Source organism: Cydia amplana, chromosome 11 (genome assembly GCF_948474715.1).
Source record: "Cydia amplana chromosome 11, ilCydAmpl1.1, whole genome shotgun sequence".
NCBI classification, from domain to species: domain Eukaryota; kingdom Metazoa; phylum Arthropoda; class Insecta; order Lepidoptera; family Tortricidae; genus Cydia; species Cydia amplana.
In genome coordinates, this window is record NC_086079.1 from 12034547 (window position 1) to 12051665 (window position 17119).

The 17119-nt window shown below is 37.1% G+C and overlaps 2 protein-coding genes across 2 annotated transcripts; one reads left to right on the forward strand and one right to left on the reverse strand.

Moving 5' to 3' along the window:
- Positions 1-1143: 1143 nt before the first annotated feature.
- LOC134652496 (glucose-fructose oxidoreductase domain-containing protein 1) lies at positions 1144-2641 on the reverse strand. The gene has a single exon (XM_063507690.1). It carries the CDS (start codon positions 2444-2446, stop codon positions 1244-1246), a length of 1203 nt encoding a protein of 400 aa, XP_063363760.1. The 5' UTR covers positions 2447-2641; the 3' UTR covers positions 1144-1243.
- A 2877-nt stretch (positions 2642-5518) lies between these two features.
- On the forward strand, positions 5519-16663 carry LOC134652225 (basic helix-loop-helix transcription factor scleraxis). The gene is made up of 4 exons (XM_063507396.1): positions 5519-5796; positions 7348-7435; positions 9566-9710; positions 16315-16663. Exons 1-4 carry the CDS (start codon positions 5706-5708, stop codon positions 16597-16599), a joined length of 609 nt encoding a protein of 202 aa, XP_063363466.1. The 5' UTR covers positions 5519-5705; the 3' UTR covers positions 16600-16663.
- Positions 16664-17119: the final 456 nt, after the last annotated feature.

Consider the following 17119-nt stretch of genomic DNA (forward strand, 5'->3'; position numbering starts at 1 on the left):
TTTGTTGACTATTATTTCACTTTCTACCTGTCCTGAACTAGTTTTGGAACTTAACCTGTTACATTCAATGGGGCATCAATTTTGAATGGCAGTTTTAACTCATAATAATGATTTACCACATAATTGTGAATTAAAACGAACTCACAATTTATCCTATAAAAAGCATTCATTAGGAACCATTAACATTACAGTTAAAATGGATAAAAAAAAATTAAGAATACAAATGGGGAAGTACTGACAGTAGCCAGAGGAGCGGTAGTGTAAATTGATCTGTACACTCTTGTTCCCTTAACATGTTTAATGTGGTATGAGTTTGAAAGTCATAAGTAAATTAAGAGTTACAAACACTAATTGTCACAGCGAACATGTTAAATGAACAACTTGTTTGCTTAGATGCTTCTGCTGCTGACTGTACATTCCAAATCAATGGCAAAGTACAAATTGTGTTATTTACCCAAAATCATTCCATTTATCTGCACATTTTATTTTATTCAGTGCATTAATTATTCAAGGATATGAATAAATTTACCTAATAAAATAAAGTACACAAATAATATCCTCTGTCAAAGTTTAAGCTCTGCCCATAAATCATAGATATACGAGTGAATGGTTGCTGAAACGATTGAAAGGAATAGGTGTAAGTAAAAGACGTACAAAATTAGTTGCAAATTTAATTTTATCTATCACTGTGAATAAATCTGATCAAAATAGCTCAAATTATGTTAAATTTTAACAAGGCAATTTTTAGCATGCTAAATAATGAGAATTCAAATGAATACTTAGTCCATAATTACAAAAATACAGGTAATTTTTATGGATCGTCCCAGATCTAAGGACTTTTATTTTTTAGTTGTACCTAACTGAATAAAACTTAGAAACTATGATGTTGATACTTAAGCATGCAATTAGTAAATTACTTCTTCATAATGACTATGATTAGATGAAATTTAATCATCCTCATCCACTATAATACTGTACATAACTGCAAAATAATACCTTGCAAGACATTGGAAAAAACTGAACAGAATACTGAATGCTGTAAGCTTACATAGGAAATCTTTGCCTTTTACCTACCCATTTAAATTAGCATGGCAGACAGGCAAAAATATAAAGCCCCATCTATATGGAGACAGGGCTTAATACATGGAACAATACACATTAACCCAGATTATCAAAATAATATGCTTACAATGTAATAAAGGTACTTGATAATGGCATATCATAACTTGATTTAAATGCAAATCTATTGTAAAGATATAGCAGTTCGACGAACTGCGGCTGACAGAGCCGGGTTGGGATCTGGGGGCTCCGTCAACAACTGCACTGATGTCCAAGAGCCATCTTCACATGACTGGCGGAGGGCTTCCATTGCCGCCTGCACCCTCTGCCCGTCCTCAAATGTAGCAGCAGCTCTCACGGGTTCTTTTATCCAATCCATTTGCTCTTTCACAGGCAAGAAGGCTTCTTTTAAAGCACTAATCATTTTACATAAGCCTTTTATATAAGGCTTGGGAATGACACTAGAAGCACAACTCAGGTCTTCCACATCAACATAAATAACCTCCTCTTTTTCATGGCCCCTTTTGCTCTCGTCCTCAATTTTCATTGAATTAGGTTTGTGCAGTCTACCGTGTAAATCCCCACCTCGGACAACCAAATAACCCTTCTTACTACACATGTATATCTCTTGGTTGAAGCAGGGCCCTGGCAAGTGGTTGTTAAGAGTGGCCGTAACCAACAAACCCTTATCCATTTGCAGTTGGAATGTGCAGAAATCGGGTGCTGTTATTTTTCTAATCCCATTGACTTTGGTAGTCTCCTCAACAAATGTTCTCAATACTCCATGTACTTTAACAACTTTCTGTCCAGTTAAATATGTAACTAAGTCTATGACATGACTGCCAACTAACGTTAGTGTACCACCTCCCATAGTGTCATCACACAACCAGTTGTATGTGTCCCCTAATAAAGAGCCCATTTGTACTCTTACATCCATAAGAGTTAGTTCATCTGGACTTCCAAGATAACCCTCTTGGATACATTTCCTCATGTGACTGAACGCAGGCAAGAATCGCAGTGAATGGTTGATAATTGATATCAGAGTGGGGTAGTACTGGGCGGCGCGCACCATTTTAAGAGCCTCAGCTTGACAAAGCCCAGCTGGTTTATCGCAAACGACATGCTTGCCGATGCCCAAGGCTTTTACGGAAATCTGAGCGTGTAAATTTGGAGCACAAACAATAAACACAAGGTTCACATTCTTCTTTAAAAGGACATCATCGATTTTGTTAGTAAAGAACGGTATTTTGAGTTCTTTGGCGACAGCCTCGGCCTCCTGCAGCGTGACTCCCCATATTGCCTCGACGGCGAAACCTTTTTCTCTCAGAAATGGCACAAGCACCTTGGCGACTGAGCCAGTCCCGAAAACTCCGATGCCCGGCAGCATCCTAAATTCCTAACGGTTATAATAACTATTCACACATGGCTGCTGCGCACCGAGTCGGGAAAGTTAACTGCCTAGATGTTAACTTCTTTTCGATACAACAATTATATTTCTAATAAATTGTATTACTGATTTATGATCTTTCGACAGTATATTAAGGAAACAACTTTATCGATAAAAAATTGGTAAATACGCACTGACAATAGAGCCAATTGTCAACGTCAATTTGACATTACAAGTGTTCCGGTATTATTCGAGACATGCATTGTTCAATAATCAATTCATTTCAGTGTTGGAAAAGATTTATAAAAAGATTCTATTCAGTGTCACAGAATAAGTAATGTGTGTAAATCCAAACATAGGACCTAAGAAGTATAGTTGGTCAAACGAATTTGTCAGTAAATGAGAACAAAAAAAACTTTACTCATCCTTTTCTTTTGGGTGCTATTTAGTACTAGTGTAAGACAAAGATAGTAAGATTATCTCTGTCTATGTTTGAAATGAAACAGTCCTTTGACAAACTATATTTATCGTGTCATGTATTAGGCTCCATACGCACGAGCGCTTTTTCAACGACTATATCTGGTCAAACAAGTTTGTCAGTAGAAAAGGCGCGAAATTCACATTTTCTATGGGACGATAACCCTTCACGCCTACATTTTTAAAATTTGCCACCTTTTTCTACCGACAAGGTCGCTGTGCCAGAGTATAGCTTTATAGTAGGTATAAAACACTATATTATCGTGAAAATTAATTGAATAAGCTGGATTTTCTTGTAAGTGGGATAAAGAATAACATTTGTTGAGAAAACAGTAGAGCAAGTCAGAAATAGGTACTCGATGGCGCTTTAAAGCGGGCGGTAAACTCAATGTTTGATATCAGCCACCTGGTGTCATAGGGTTGGCACACGCCAGAATATTTTGTGTTCCAATGTCTTAAAATTATATTATTTACAATGGTGACAAACAAGCTAAGTACATCCTATGGGTGTAAACGAGAGCAGAAGCCCAAGGATGCCTGCAAATCCAAGGAAGACGACATGTGACTTGAGAAATACGTAGAGATTACATTTTGAGATTCATTTAGGGCAGGGGACAAATGCAGAATATGCAGATTCCGCGTCTTTGTAGATCATCCTCCTGAGGTTGAGCTAAAGTTAGCTTAAGGACATGTAAAAAGGACAGATAATTTAGACCCAGAGAGTCAGCCCCCATGCAATATTTTTGTTAATTTGGCCCTACTTCTTTGAAATGCTATATTAAAAACAAGTGCTTGTTCCAATTTGAGATTCGGTTGCTAAAAGTGGACCTCAGGCTCCATCAGTAAGCCATAGCAGAAGCCATATCAGGACAACGCCAATAGGAATAGGTTCCCGATTCCTATTATTTATTCCCTTTCCTATGGTTGTTATAAGATGTGTCTGGTCTGTCCGGCACATAGAATATAGTGGTCCGACAGGTGGCAAGCGTAACTTTCGCTTCCACCTTCGTTCGATTTGACCGCCGGCTTTTACATTATTACTTTTACCTCCAGCTTAAAAATAATAAATAGAGACAACCCTAAGCCTATCCTATTTACGGCAATCCTAACTCCTAACACCTCGCTGCTGGAGCAGGGCTTGCTGATCACCTTCGCAATTTAGGGTTGACGGCTGACGACCCAATCCAACAATTAACACGAGACACTACATAGTATAAAACAAAGACGCTTTCCTGTCTGTCTGTCTGTATGTATGTTTAGATCTTTAAAACTACGCAACGGATTTTGATGCGGTTTTTTTAATAGATAAAGTGATTCAAGAGGAAGGTTTATGTATAATTTGTTAACCCGTGCGAAGCCGCGGGTCGCTAGTAATAATTATATATTACAAGGGGGCAAAGTATTTGTTTTACAAGGGGGCAAAGTTATTGTTTGAGACCTCGTGCTAATATTGATACCCGAGCAAACGAAATATTGCAAAGTTGGACCACGAGTGTAGCGAGTGGTTCGAAAAGTGGAATATTGAGCATCGCGAGGGTTCCAGGCAGCCTCGCTTTCGCTATCTTGTATCATTTCATTTTGGTAAATGAAATGATACATTAGTGAACTATTAGTAAAGTAAGCAAAGTAAAAATATTAATACCTACATAATACGTACATAATAAAAAATGTAACAATACAGTATGCCCATACATACAGAGGAATATATATCAATATCATCAGCTCAATAGCTGCTCGCCTATAATTATACAATAATAATAATATTTTCCGACGGAAAATTATCTAATGAAAGAAAAATGATGTCTAGAACAGAAACAATTCGGTTCACATTTCAGGTCGCCCGAAGCCGAAGGGTGCACTGCACGTGTGATGAAGAGGGTAGGTATACCGGGTAAAGTATTGCGTGTCACGGAAGTGCCGAGCTGTCAATCTTTTATCTCACTTGTGACGCCGCTAATTGATCTTTCGACAAAAAGTACTTATACTTGTATAACTTGATGTTATCTAAGAAAATGAAAAATTGTAATGTATAATAATTGTAATGTAATGTAAAGGTATAATATTATAATAAATAATAATTAAGTATATATTTAGTTTAAGTATTACGAGTAGAGCAACACTAATAACACTATAGCTCCTAATGTTTACAAAGTAGATATCTAACTAGAATATAAATGAAGTAGAGTAAAATATAGTAGGTAGGTATTATGTAGGTACCTATATAGATCCCAAAAAAACCACGTACAAAGGAAGTATGTCGGTACACCTATAACTCCTATAAGTAGTAAGATATTATGTACCTACGCATATCTGGACTGGGCGGTTTCACTTAGCAACTGCTTAGCAAGCGTCACAAAACTGACGGTCAATGTCAAACTCCATACATTTTGCCAAGAAAGCGACAGTTACTTATGTAGACGTGAAACACAACTTTAGTCGTGCTAACTTGTAGTACTTCCTATATCTGTAACGTGTACAATACATACTAACTCAACAATACAAAATGCAGTTCAATGCAAAGTACAACCTCAAAACAAAAGCCGAACGGTTTATTTGTACTACAAAAAGACTCTAAATTCCATGTATTGTACGATTTCAGTAGGTAGGTTTCTCATTAGTCGACCGCGCGGGTGGGGCGAGCGAAGCACCGCCCAAGATCCGCCCGCCTTGCCCGTGCGCATCGCACATGATAACCGTCTTCGTAGCCGCCAGGACCGTGAAATTTAAAAAAAATGTTCTAATTTCGAATTTCTTTGTTTGTGGTGATGTGCAATAGTGTGAAATGCCCAGGAAAAGAGTGAGCAAATCGCCAGTGGAAAAGGGGTGGGAGGACGATGATGATTTTTCCTTTGACGATTGTCAGTCGGGTTCAGGTGAGTAGTGGTCAAGTTAGTAGCCTTTTTATGGTTTCGTACCTCAAACGGAAAGAAACGGAACCCTTATTAGGATCACTTTGTTGTCCGTCCGTCTGTCTGTCTGTCTATACCCTTTATCTTAGGAACGCGTGGAATGCGTGGAGGTATCGAGAAATCATAACCATATAAGGTTTAGGGTCCCTTAAAGCTGTGAAAAAATCTAATTTTTAAGTTAACGTAAAAAAAAGATACGGCCGTTTATGCTGCAAAAAATTATTATTTCGACAATTTCCGGAATCAAAATTTATAGGATGCTAAGCCACTGACCTAGAACTATGAAATTGGGCAAGTAATATCGCCTTACACTACAAGTACCTACCTACAGGAAAAAATATGAAAACTATATGTAAATTTAAAAAAAAAAAAATAAGTTATTATACATTTGTACGGAATTCGAGGGGCGAGTTTGATAGACAAATCTATGTAGATACCTATTAGTACCTGCTCTTTTTTGAAGTTGGTTAAAAAACTTATTCTCTCTTCGAAAGATATGGTACTTCACTTAAAATTAAACGAAGTTAGGTATTTACTTAGCTTAGCGCTATCACTATTAGGTACAATGTACAGTGACAAAGTGAGGAATGTCATCAATTATGTCAAATTTCTATGAAAATATGACGTTGAGTAATGAACTGCCTCACTTTTTTCTGTTCAACTCGGTGCAAAGTTGGCTTAGACGGATTCTTTTGGACGGACTAAAGGTTCCATCACACAGGCGCATTTTCCGGACGGGCCGTGAGCGGGGCGCGCCGCTTTTATTTATAAAACGCTCACGCCCCGCCCGGAAAACGCACCTGTGTGACGGAACCTTTATTTGCTAGTTTCCGCCCGTGTAGTGTAGACAATGGTAGTTTGGCACTTGCTAAATACTTCCGACTGGCCAACCCCATTCAATCGATCGATCTTATATGCCGCAATGTCATACCACAGAATAAGTAATAGTATTATCATACAGAACGGACACGCACCGCCCCGCCCCGATTCGAATTACCTCGCCCGCGACAGGCAGCGACATGAATGTGTGCGTAAGTCGCTCTACTAAGAGCATGTCAGGATTCCGTCAGAAACTCAATGACGCGTGTACAGACGTGCCGCGCACACATATAAACGCAAATCATTTTTGATGTATGGCGTGTCCGCCCTGTGGTCATACCATACCTAACGCAAATCGCATATAGAATTATCAGTGAAGTCTGAAGTCTACACTCTGGCGGTCTAGCATGAGTTGGGTTCTCGCGCGCAACTCCATACATCTTGCGCGACTTCAAGTACGGAGTCGCGCTTGAGAACGCAACTTATCTAGCCTCTTGCCGCCCAATGTACATTAGGATGTACACTCAGTTTCGATGGAATGTCAACCTTAATTAAAAACAAAGTAGGTTTGTCTCGTAAATTTTTCGAACAAATGAAATTCAATCCAATTGAAAATAGAACAAGATTCAAACTTCCTTGGCTATAATTGTTTTATGGTGGGCGGCACGAGGTTAAACCGCCTGGTATTGTATGCAGGTCGAGGGTCGCAGGAGCCGCAGCACAGGAACGCCGCCAACGCACGCGAGCGAGCCAGGATGAGGGTGCTCTCGAAGGCATTTTGCAGGTAACTCCAGTAGCATGAACCTTGCAAAACACTTGCAGCAATGTTGACCTGGATAGGATATGCAACATTATAAGTGAAACTTTCAGAAACATTAATGAAACACACATATCCAACATTTCGGAACATTACGAATGCAATGTTTTAGTAACTTACAAGTAACATTGCATTGGTGATATTGCTTAATAAACGTTGAACAATCCTTACATTTTCAAGTTACATAAATTTACGTCTGAAACATTACCATAAGCTGTTATTTATGTAATATTACTAGAAATTGCAAAACCTCACAGATGTAATGTAATAACTTAGTAATAACTTTTATATTGTAATAAAAGTTATTACTAACTTTCACAATCAATACTTACTGAAACATACTTTGCAAACCTTGCTATAAGTTTCCATATCCAACATTCCGAAAGTTAAGCTTACTATAACCTCTTACAATCAACTTACTGAAACGTACATTGCAAACCTTGCTACAAGTTTCCATATCTAAAATTCCAAAATTAAGGTTACTGGAATTAACTACTGGAGTTAACTATCGAACTAATGAATTGTAATAGTAATAATATTCACCTCTTAGGCACTTTAGGCTGGTACTGGCAAAAATGTCTTAAGTATATTTTCAGGGTAGGTAGGTATACCATAATGCGGCGGCGGCGGCGTAATGTGGCGGTAATGCGGCGAGCGTTTTGGGCACCTTTGCGCCTGGGATGACGCGGGGTGGGATTTTTGACTAATTGCTGACTGCTTTGTTTTTGACTTGTGTTTATGTGATGTTTTATATAATTAATGTAATTTTGGTGTATCTGACATTTTGATTAATTTTTAGGTATACCATTAGGTTCAGATGTAGTGCATAATTGTTTTCACCTCAGCAGCTCGAACAAGGGTACTTTGATTCTTAAAAACAGTGAGCAAAATGCGATTTTGCTCACTGAGTGAGACAAAATGACATTCAAGTGACCTTTATAGTCAAATGTCATTTCAACATGCGGGGTCTAATAAAAGTTCGAAATACTTGGGTTCTATTATCTCTGTCCTTTTCACACTGTTAGCAAAAAGAAACAGACAAAAAAAAGTTAAAACGACATTCAACAGTATATTCACGGTTTATAATAGACCCCCGAAAAACTTCAGACCGCATCGTTCCAAACCACGTACAAGTATGAATTCTTAATAATTAATAATTAAAAATAAAGTTTAAGATTTAATAAAAACTGATAAAATACTATATTTTAGGTATTTTATTGTATAATTAAAATATCGAACTCAAAAAATACACAGATCATCACGCAAAATTAATTATTTTACTTTTAAGAATTTCTACCATAGTTGACAAATAGTACGTATCCGCAATTCGGACCGTATCTTACAAAGATTTTTTTTTTCAAAAAAGTTGTCGATTGAAGTGTCAGTTAATGTTTGTTATTTCTATATTATTTTAATGGAATTTATTATTACGTTTTGTTTTTGTGTTCCATTGCGGTAATTAAACTTAATTGTTTGTATATCTTTAGAAAACATGAGTGCAGGTATTAAGTGATGAACAAGGATTACATTTTTCAAGTTGTCTAATAGGTATGTTCTCACTGCGTTGAGGTGAAAAATGTTGTGTACTATACGAGATCAAAGTTATTTACATCTCGTGCGCTTTTGAGTCCCTTACTACGCTCAAGATTCTAAATTAGATTCACTCGCTACGCTCGTGAATCTATTATAGAATCTTTCGCTTGCACGGGACTCAAAATAAGCACTCGAAGAAATATCAAACTTTGATGACTTGTTGTACAAATAACTATTTCCTTCGTAATTTCTCGCAAACGTTCGTATTTGTACAATCAACCTTAGTACTTTTTGTGCCGATACTGACTGAAATAGCAAGTCACGTTCGTACGTTTCCGTAAAAATACGAAGGAAAATAACCACTATATACCTGGTTATTTACACTATTATAGAAAATATAAAAAATCTAAAGGTTAGGATTGACATTAGTGTAATTAAGTACATACATAAGTTGTTACATAATACATATCAGTCGAAGTACCTACGAATTACTGGCTAATAAACAGCAACGTGAAATAAAAAGTAACATAAGTTAAGACATAATTAATTTCCAAATATTCGCAGGTTGAAAACCACCCTTCCTTGGGTCCCGGCTGACACAAAGCTATCGAAACTGGACACACTGAGGCTGGCTGCGTCATATATAGCACACCTCCGGGCCTTACTGCATGAGCCGCGCTCAGCGCACACACCCCGCCCCATCAACCTGGTAAGTGATTTTTATAGCGACCGAATAAAACTGTCAAAACTGGACACATTACGACTAGCCGCTTCATACATAGGTGAGGGTGGGGAGGGTCGATCCCTAGGGGACACTTGGTAAACTTCATTTTTTATTAAACCAAACGAAATACATTTTTTTACGCTAGTAACACTCATTCATTCGTTCCTAACTTCACGTTCTGTCATGGCGCTGTATCGAAGAAGTCAGTGGTTTAAAAATGGCGGACGGTAAAAGATTTTCTGCGTATTATATTACATTTTCGGTAAGCTTTACGTGGATTTATTTTATAGCATGGGATGGAAATGATGTTAGTGAGTGTGCTTATTTTATTTATTGTTTATTGAAGTGATGATTAACTTGGATTACATTGAAATACGCGAACACAAGTTTCGAGTACGGCACGTTTTATAATCTTGCTATGTTTGGGGAGACTTAGTCTTTTTCTCCAGGGGAGATATGATTCCGGGATCATGTCACCCCCACATGGATCAAGTACACCTTGTAATCAATCTACTTACAAAATGATTCATAAGCTATCATAAATATTTTCTTTTCTTTTGGAAATCATGCCGCGAAAGTACGACCAGAGAAACACTGATTAAAATTTTCAAGGTTGACTCATTATTGTTTATTAATTGTATAATTTAGTTTTCAATTATACCTCCGACGTTTCGAAAACGGAATTGTCCCCGTGGTCTCGGAAAAGACTGACTAAAGTTGACATCGACATTTTACGAACTATCCGCACTTGGTCTTATTTATCAACTTAAACGTTTTACACACTAGGGATGTTCCGGGATCGACAAACAACACTCATAACTATATTTGGTTTTTCAACCGAACGATATTTGTTTTAACGGATGAGATGCAATTTCAATGGCCCTCCGAACTTTTATACTATAGAACCGACGACGGTCCGTAGAAAGGATTTTAGGATTATGCAGCTCAAGCACCGTCCTCAAAACGTGCGTGGTAAATTTATAAACTTTTAGTAAATAATAACGACCAGAGAAGGGTAAAAAACCAGTAGAAAATAAAAATATGCTGTATCTGAAGCTAAAAATACATTAAAAAGAACTTTAAAAGCTTTAGCTTGCTTGTTACAAGAATTTTTTTTGTTTATAACTTTAATTTCTGATTTTTTTTACTTTTGTTGGTACAAAAATTGATTCCAAATTTTATGTTGTTGTATGGAAAATACAATTACATTGTATTTTAAAATCATAAGATTATGGATTATTATGTGTTTCATACCTTAATATATTAATTTCCTGTAGGTAAAGTTAATAAATTAATGTAGATACAACCCTCGAAGTATGGCATTTCCGCTTAAAATCTTTTTACCAAGTGTCCCCAAATATGGAAGACTTGATCCCATCGGACTAACACATCTGATAACCGGAAATACAACCTCAAAGTATGGAAGATACAATATATATATGTTTGCTGTGTGTTTTCCAAATTCTAGATGCATTACTAATAGCGATCCGAGTTATATAGTAAATGAGAATCTGATATGGGGAGACATGGTAAAAATCTGTTTACCATGTGTCCCAAGAACCAGGGACACTTGATCCCCCTAGGATCAAGGCTCCCAATTAGGGGTAAACAAGTCTCCCTAATATAGGGGACACATGGTAAAAGTCTACAGTATGGGTTTTCATTAAATAATGGTCTAATTTATTGCACAAATCTGTTCTAATTCAAACTATTGATGAACAGATAAATTCTGAATCGTATGGTCTATAAAGTTTTTCAAAACAGCCAATAGTTAAGAAAATTTTTGCTAAAAATAAAAGGGGTGATCAACCCTCCCCAGTTTCCCCTATCCACTTACATAGCACACTTTCGCGCCCCACTGCCGAGGCAAGCTTAGCGAACACACCCCGCCCAATCAGCCTGTAAGAGTGCTAAGTACATAATTTACCGTACCATCAATTAGCCCCAACAACAAACGGTCAAAACTGCACACATTAAGGCTGGCTGCGCCATACCTACTGCACCTTCGTGCCTTATTGCACAAGCTCCTTTCAGCAGTCTCAGCGCACACACCATATCTAATCAGCCTGCATGCTAAGTACCTGCAGCCAGACCAGGTTATTGAAAGTGGAAAAAGTATGTAGTCGTTAGGTACTTACCCTACCTACACATTCGTGGGTTCCTATACCTATCCTAACTGATCTCAGGGTGCGTAGCCAATATGCCAATCGTTTACGCTCCGTAGCGAACGTAACGCAACTGGCACTGTCGCACTAACCCTAATCACCAGGCCCATTTCCTAAATTGTACAATGAGACAAAGGAGGTCTATATTTATTTATAAGAAATTCTTGGAAAAAGATACCTTAACCCTTAAATGCATACTTAGTGTTGCCAAATGTCTACAAAGCATTCGACAGCTCACAGATTAAGGGTTAAACAAATTCTATTTGTTCCTATATATTATTTCAATAGTAAAACTAATAAATTTTCCGATTCATTTACATAAATTTACGCAGTATTTTAATTTATAAAAATTACATTTGTTTATAGACGGAATATCGGAAAACTTGGAGAAACCTGGAAGGTGATGATTTTTAGTATGTCATTTTGGGCAGATTTTTCGGGGTTTGTAATCATTTTATATTTAAAAACTTTATCATAGGTATATCACAAATAGTGTACCTACCTTTCTAATGGTAGTAAAAAAAATCATATATCTATTACTGAAAATTACATATTTACATAAATATGATTTAATAGCCAATTCAACTTCTAATACTGATTTCGCAGTGAAAATCGAAGTTATTTTTTTTTTAACTATTTTTCCTAGAATCGGCAAACAATTATGTGATACATATATTAATTTCGGGTAAAAAGAAAAAGTCATGCATTTAAGGGTTAAGTATCTAATAACTAGCTAACTACTAACTAGGCTAGGAGGTAGTTCACTAAATACACTATTAGGTACACTTGCGCCTACCGCTTGCAAATTAGATAATCTAACCAACATTCCAAAAACCACTAAGTAAACGTTGTAAATCTGGCGTTTGAAGTGTTAATCCGCCAATCGATCACGTCGCGACACCTTCGTGGAACGTGTCGCGTAATCCCCGACGACAGCCTGGCGTTTAGCGAGCGACACGAGCGACGACGTTTAACATATGGACTTTCAATTATTTCCATACAAACAAGAATGTTACGAGACTAACACTAACGTGTAACTAGTCAATTTTAGCTAGCCTTTGCAGCTAGTCCTCAATATTCAATGTAAAATCACTACCGTAAAATGGTCCTATTTTGCTCCTTGGTGGGTATTAGGTAACTATGCTCCAATTAAAAAAATGACTTAACGTTTATTATATCCAACCATGATATTTCTATATTATTATTTATATACTCAGATAAACGAAATTGTATATAGGTATTTTATGAATTGCTAATTTAGTCATAAAATCTCTATTCTTGGCGGGGTCTATTAATTTGGCGCACAATGGGGTGACTTTGCACCTCTAAGTGAACTATAGGTAGGAGCAAAATACCCTCAACAATGAGTATTATGTTGTGCCCCGTATTCAAAGCTTCGTTTTATATAAAACAAAATTTCATAAAGTTGCTTTACCCATGAAATATGTCACATGAGATGTTCTTCTTCATATTCAATTTGTCTGAATATTTAAATAAAGAACAGTTTAAAAAATATTCAACATTTCCTTAAAGTGGAGCCAATTTTGGAGCAAAGTAGGACCATTTTACGGTACCTACATAGTACTAGTGGCTCTGTGAGCTGTAGACCTCGCGAGCAGAGCTTAAAATTGAATAAATGTATGGCAAAAATATTTATTAAAATATAGGTATAGTACATGTACCTAATATAAACAAAAAATTAAAAACTACATAAAGCTACAAACAAATATTAAACGAATACGCTTAACCCGCGCTTGATAAATAAAAAATACGAAATTTTTCATTGTTTCAAAATAAAAAATAAAATAAAAAACAACTACACGAAATTTAAGTATAAAAAAAATACAAAAAGTTATGTAGCAGTATACAATTACTGGCGATGGAACCAGGGACCTGCCGATGCAAACAAAAAAAGCGAACGTTTGCAAAATACGCCATTATAGTACTTACTAAAACTGACGAAATTTAGCTACTCATTCTCATTCAGTCATAGAATTCGGTCACAAAATTTCACGAAAATCGGTTAAGAATTGCGACCTGTAGAGGAGAACATCCGGACATACAATAGCAAAATGCCCGAGTCAAAACGTAGACCTTCGCTACGCTTCGGTCAATAAAACAAAGTCGCTTCCCGCTGTATATCTGTCCCTATATGTATGCTTAGATCTTTAAAACTACTACGCAACGAGGAAGGTTTAAAGCCGGGGCGGGTCACTAGTACCTATATATTGTTTACTTTCTTTTTCGTTACTGTCATAAATCCTTTCACCCAAACCCGTGTCCATATATTTCGCATGTCAGCGTATGCATTGATTCATTGCGCTACAGTGGCGTGGCCGACGAATTAGCAGATGACAAGTGTGACGGGAATAAATCGTCGACAATTATCCCGTCCGACATGTGGGCGGGACCGCGGGCTGACGTTTATAGACACGGTTTTTATTCATGTGGAATAAAAACGTTTCGATTAATCAACAATGCTTGTGGCGAAAATAACTTAGTTGGCAAAAGGTATCTATCGCACTTTCAGCAGAGGTTAGGCTCCGAAGCATTAGCTGAGGAGTAAGGACCACATTTTCGGCGCAACCTATCTATTCAGTGCGAACGCGTTTTATCCGACTGCACAGAGCATGATAATACTATTACTTATTCTGTGACAGAGCGTAGTATGAGTAGTATGATAATTCCACGCATCTATCGCATTAATCGTTGTTTGCCAAATTAGATACTTATTCCGTATTACAGTCACCACTTCACCAGAGCAATAAACATGTTTTAACTTAGTCCTTTCATCCGGCATATTGATATACCCTCAGTACCTACCCGAAATAATATCTAGCGAATTTTTTTTTACAAAAAAAAACTTTCAAGTTTTCAGCTGTATCTTTTTATTTTCTTCGCTTATGCCGAGACAGAAGGTACGATATTAGGAGACCCCTTATTCTGTAATTTGTATTTCTGTAAATAAACATCTATTGTTAAAAAATTGTAGGTAAGTATTTAAAATTGCTCCTATAGGTACAGAATATATTTCATATTGATTCTTTGCCGTAGGTATTGAATAGTAGTAAAACAATATCGATAGACCAATGTCACCTGATAAGTGTGACAAATTAAAGCCACACATGCCTATAGTTCTTCGGCAAAAGATACGCAATCGTCTTGTGTGTTCCAAATAACCTAGGCCCAAAGAAAACAGACAACATTTTTTAACTTAAAGAAGTCCTTCCGCCCGACATAAACACTTCAGGACCCGGAATGACGAAGATAGAAACAAAAAGATTACAACAACAAACGTTTTACGCGCGCTGACCAAAAGTTTGCAGCTGTTTCTGGTATAAATAAAATTTATCTCCGGACGCTGATGCTCCAGTTTTATTGTTTCGCTTACCCCTTTGTCTCACTTAGTCTTCTTTAATTGTGGTGTTTATACTGTTTATGTATTTACCTCCGTTAAGTAACGTAGTAAACGGTAGAAAAATAACTGCATGCTACCATCCAACATTGGAACCATCCTCTATTACATTAGGGTTCATAACATGCGTAAAAAATCGTATTTATTGCATACCTTGTGTCTACTGTCTACCTAGGACATACATATTGCAAAATATTTGAAAGATTGACGTAATTCTCTCAAGGGTGGAATAAATCAACAACAAAACGACAAAAAACTGTAAACAATGTTTCACAAATTATAAAGGTGTATAATAAAAATAATATTTTGTGCACGTATGCGAACATGTGTCGATGTTGAGAGAGTGTTTGTGCATAAAAAGTGCGGTCAAAGTGCAATAAACGGATTCACACTTGCTTGGTTTAGACGATTTGGGGGGTCCTCGGTTTAGGGTCATTGGGGTGTCGTTTGTTTGAATGGTGATCATTTAAATATTTATCGTTAACCTTTAAGCTGATAGGTATACCTAGTTACGTGTGTAGATAGGTATGTGTTGTAATAATCTGCTCCACTCTACCTGCCACTACTGTCAGACATAGGTATGTCTGACAGTAGTAGTAATTGCAAGTAGGTACTGTAGGTAGGTACCTACAGTACCTACTTGCAATTATGCTACATGTTGGCTAGACATTTTGCGAGAAGTAGGTTGATGAATTGATGATGGGACTCGGATAAAATGCTAAATACCTATAGCTTAACTACTCGCAGAAGGCTCTCTAAAAGATGGTTTAGGTCGCCATTGAAACAATCAGAGTAAAGGGCATGCTGGAACGTAAATACCTACCTAAGCAGTGTGGGGTTAGGATTTTTAGGTCTAAATTGTAGAGCCGGAAAAGTGGCGTAAAAAAGACCTATTCTCTACCTATTTAACAGTGTTTAGAAACTTGTTAGGCTTTATAAAAAATATTTATAACTCTACTAAGTAGGTAGGAATTACGTATCTAATGCATCGTTTAAACTTTTATTCCAGGCATGGCCCTTCGCCTTTCAGCACGGCGGATCCCTGAGCTGCTCCATATCGCAACGATGGAGCGTCACACAACCTGACAACAGAACCAACCAACCCCCAGAAAACGTGCAGAATATGAACTGCGACTACCGGCAGGAATACAACGAGGACTATGACGACAAAATGTACGAGGGCTCACCGAACGAACCAAACTGCAACCCAGCCCCTTACAGTAATAATTATGGGTATAAAAATAATTACTACGAAATGAGAAGTTATTCTGACAACTTGGTTAACAACTCGTAACTAAAAAAAACTTATTGGTATATTGGTTAAGTAAAAATATTAAGCGATAAATAAAAATATTTATGTATGTACCTAAGATGTCTAAATTTAATAAATTATGATATTTTCTACTTTTATTTTGAGATTTTTTTGGGTTTCAAGACTATTTGTCGAGGGCAGTTGGGCTCCAAAGAAGGCGTGACGGTACTTCAATGGAGCGTATCGTATCGTACCTTAGTCGTATCGTGCCATTGCAATGACGATACATAAGGAAACCGCAGCAAAAACAAGTTTAGGTATGCATCCCAGATAGACGGGCTAGATTCTATTGATTGAAGTAAAGTTGAGATTAGACCCCAGTTTAAGGATATAAATAGTGGCGCTCAACAATTCTTGCAGCATAAGACTTAAGTTCATTTATCAGTAAGACCCCACTGGTCCCCATTGGTTTCCTCGGCGTTTGAGACAGTTGACGGATTTACCAACAGCAATTAATCGACTAAGAAGCGACGTCATTGTAGTACCTATCTGATTTCTAGTT

Excerpts from the sequence above, each read along its gene's own strand:
- LOC134652496 (XM_063507690.1), bottom strand. The coding sequence starts at position 2,446 with ATGCTGCCGGGCATCGGAGTTTTCGGGACTGGCTCAGTCGCCAAGGTG.
- LOC134652225 (XM_063507396.1), top strand. The coding sequence starts at position 5,706 with ATGCCCAGGAAAAGAGTGAGCAAATCGCCAGTGGAAAAGGGGTGGGAG. Across the intron at positions 5,797-7,347 it reads CGATTGTCAGTCGGGTTCAG|GTCGAGGGTCGCAGGAGCCG; the intron begins GTGAGTAGTGGT and ends TATTGTATGCAG. Across the intron at positions 7,436-9,565 it reads CTCTCGAAGGCATTTTGCAG|GTTGAAAACCACCCTTCCTT; the intron begins GTAACTCCAGTA and ends AAATATTCGCAG.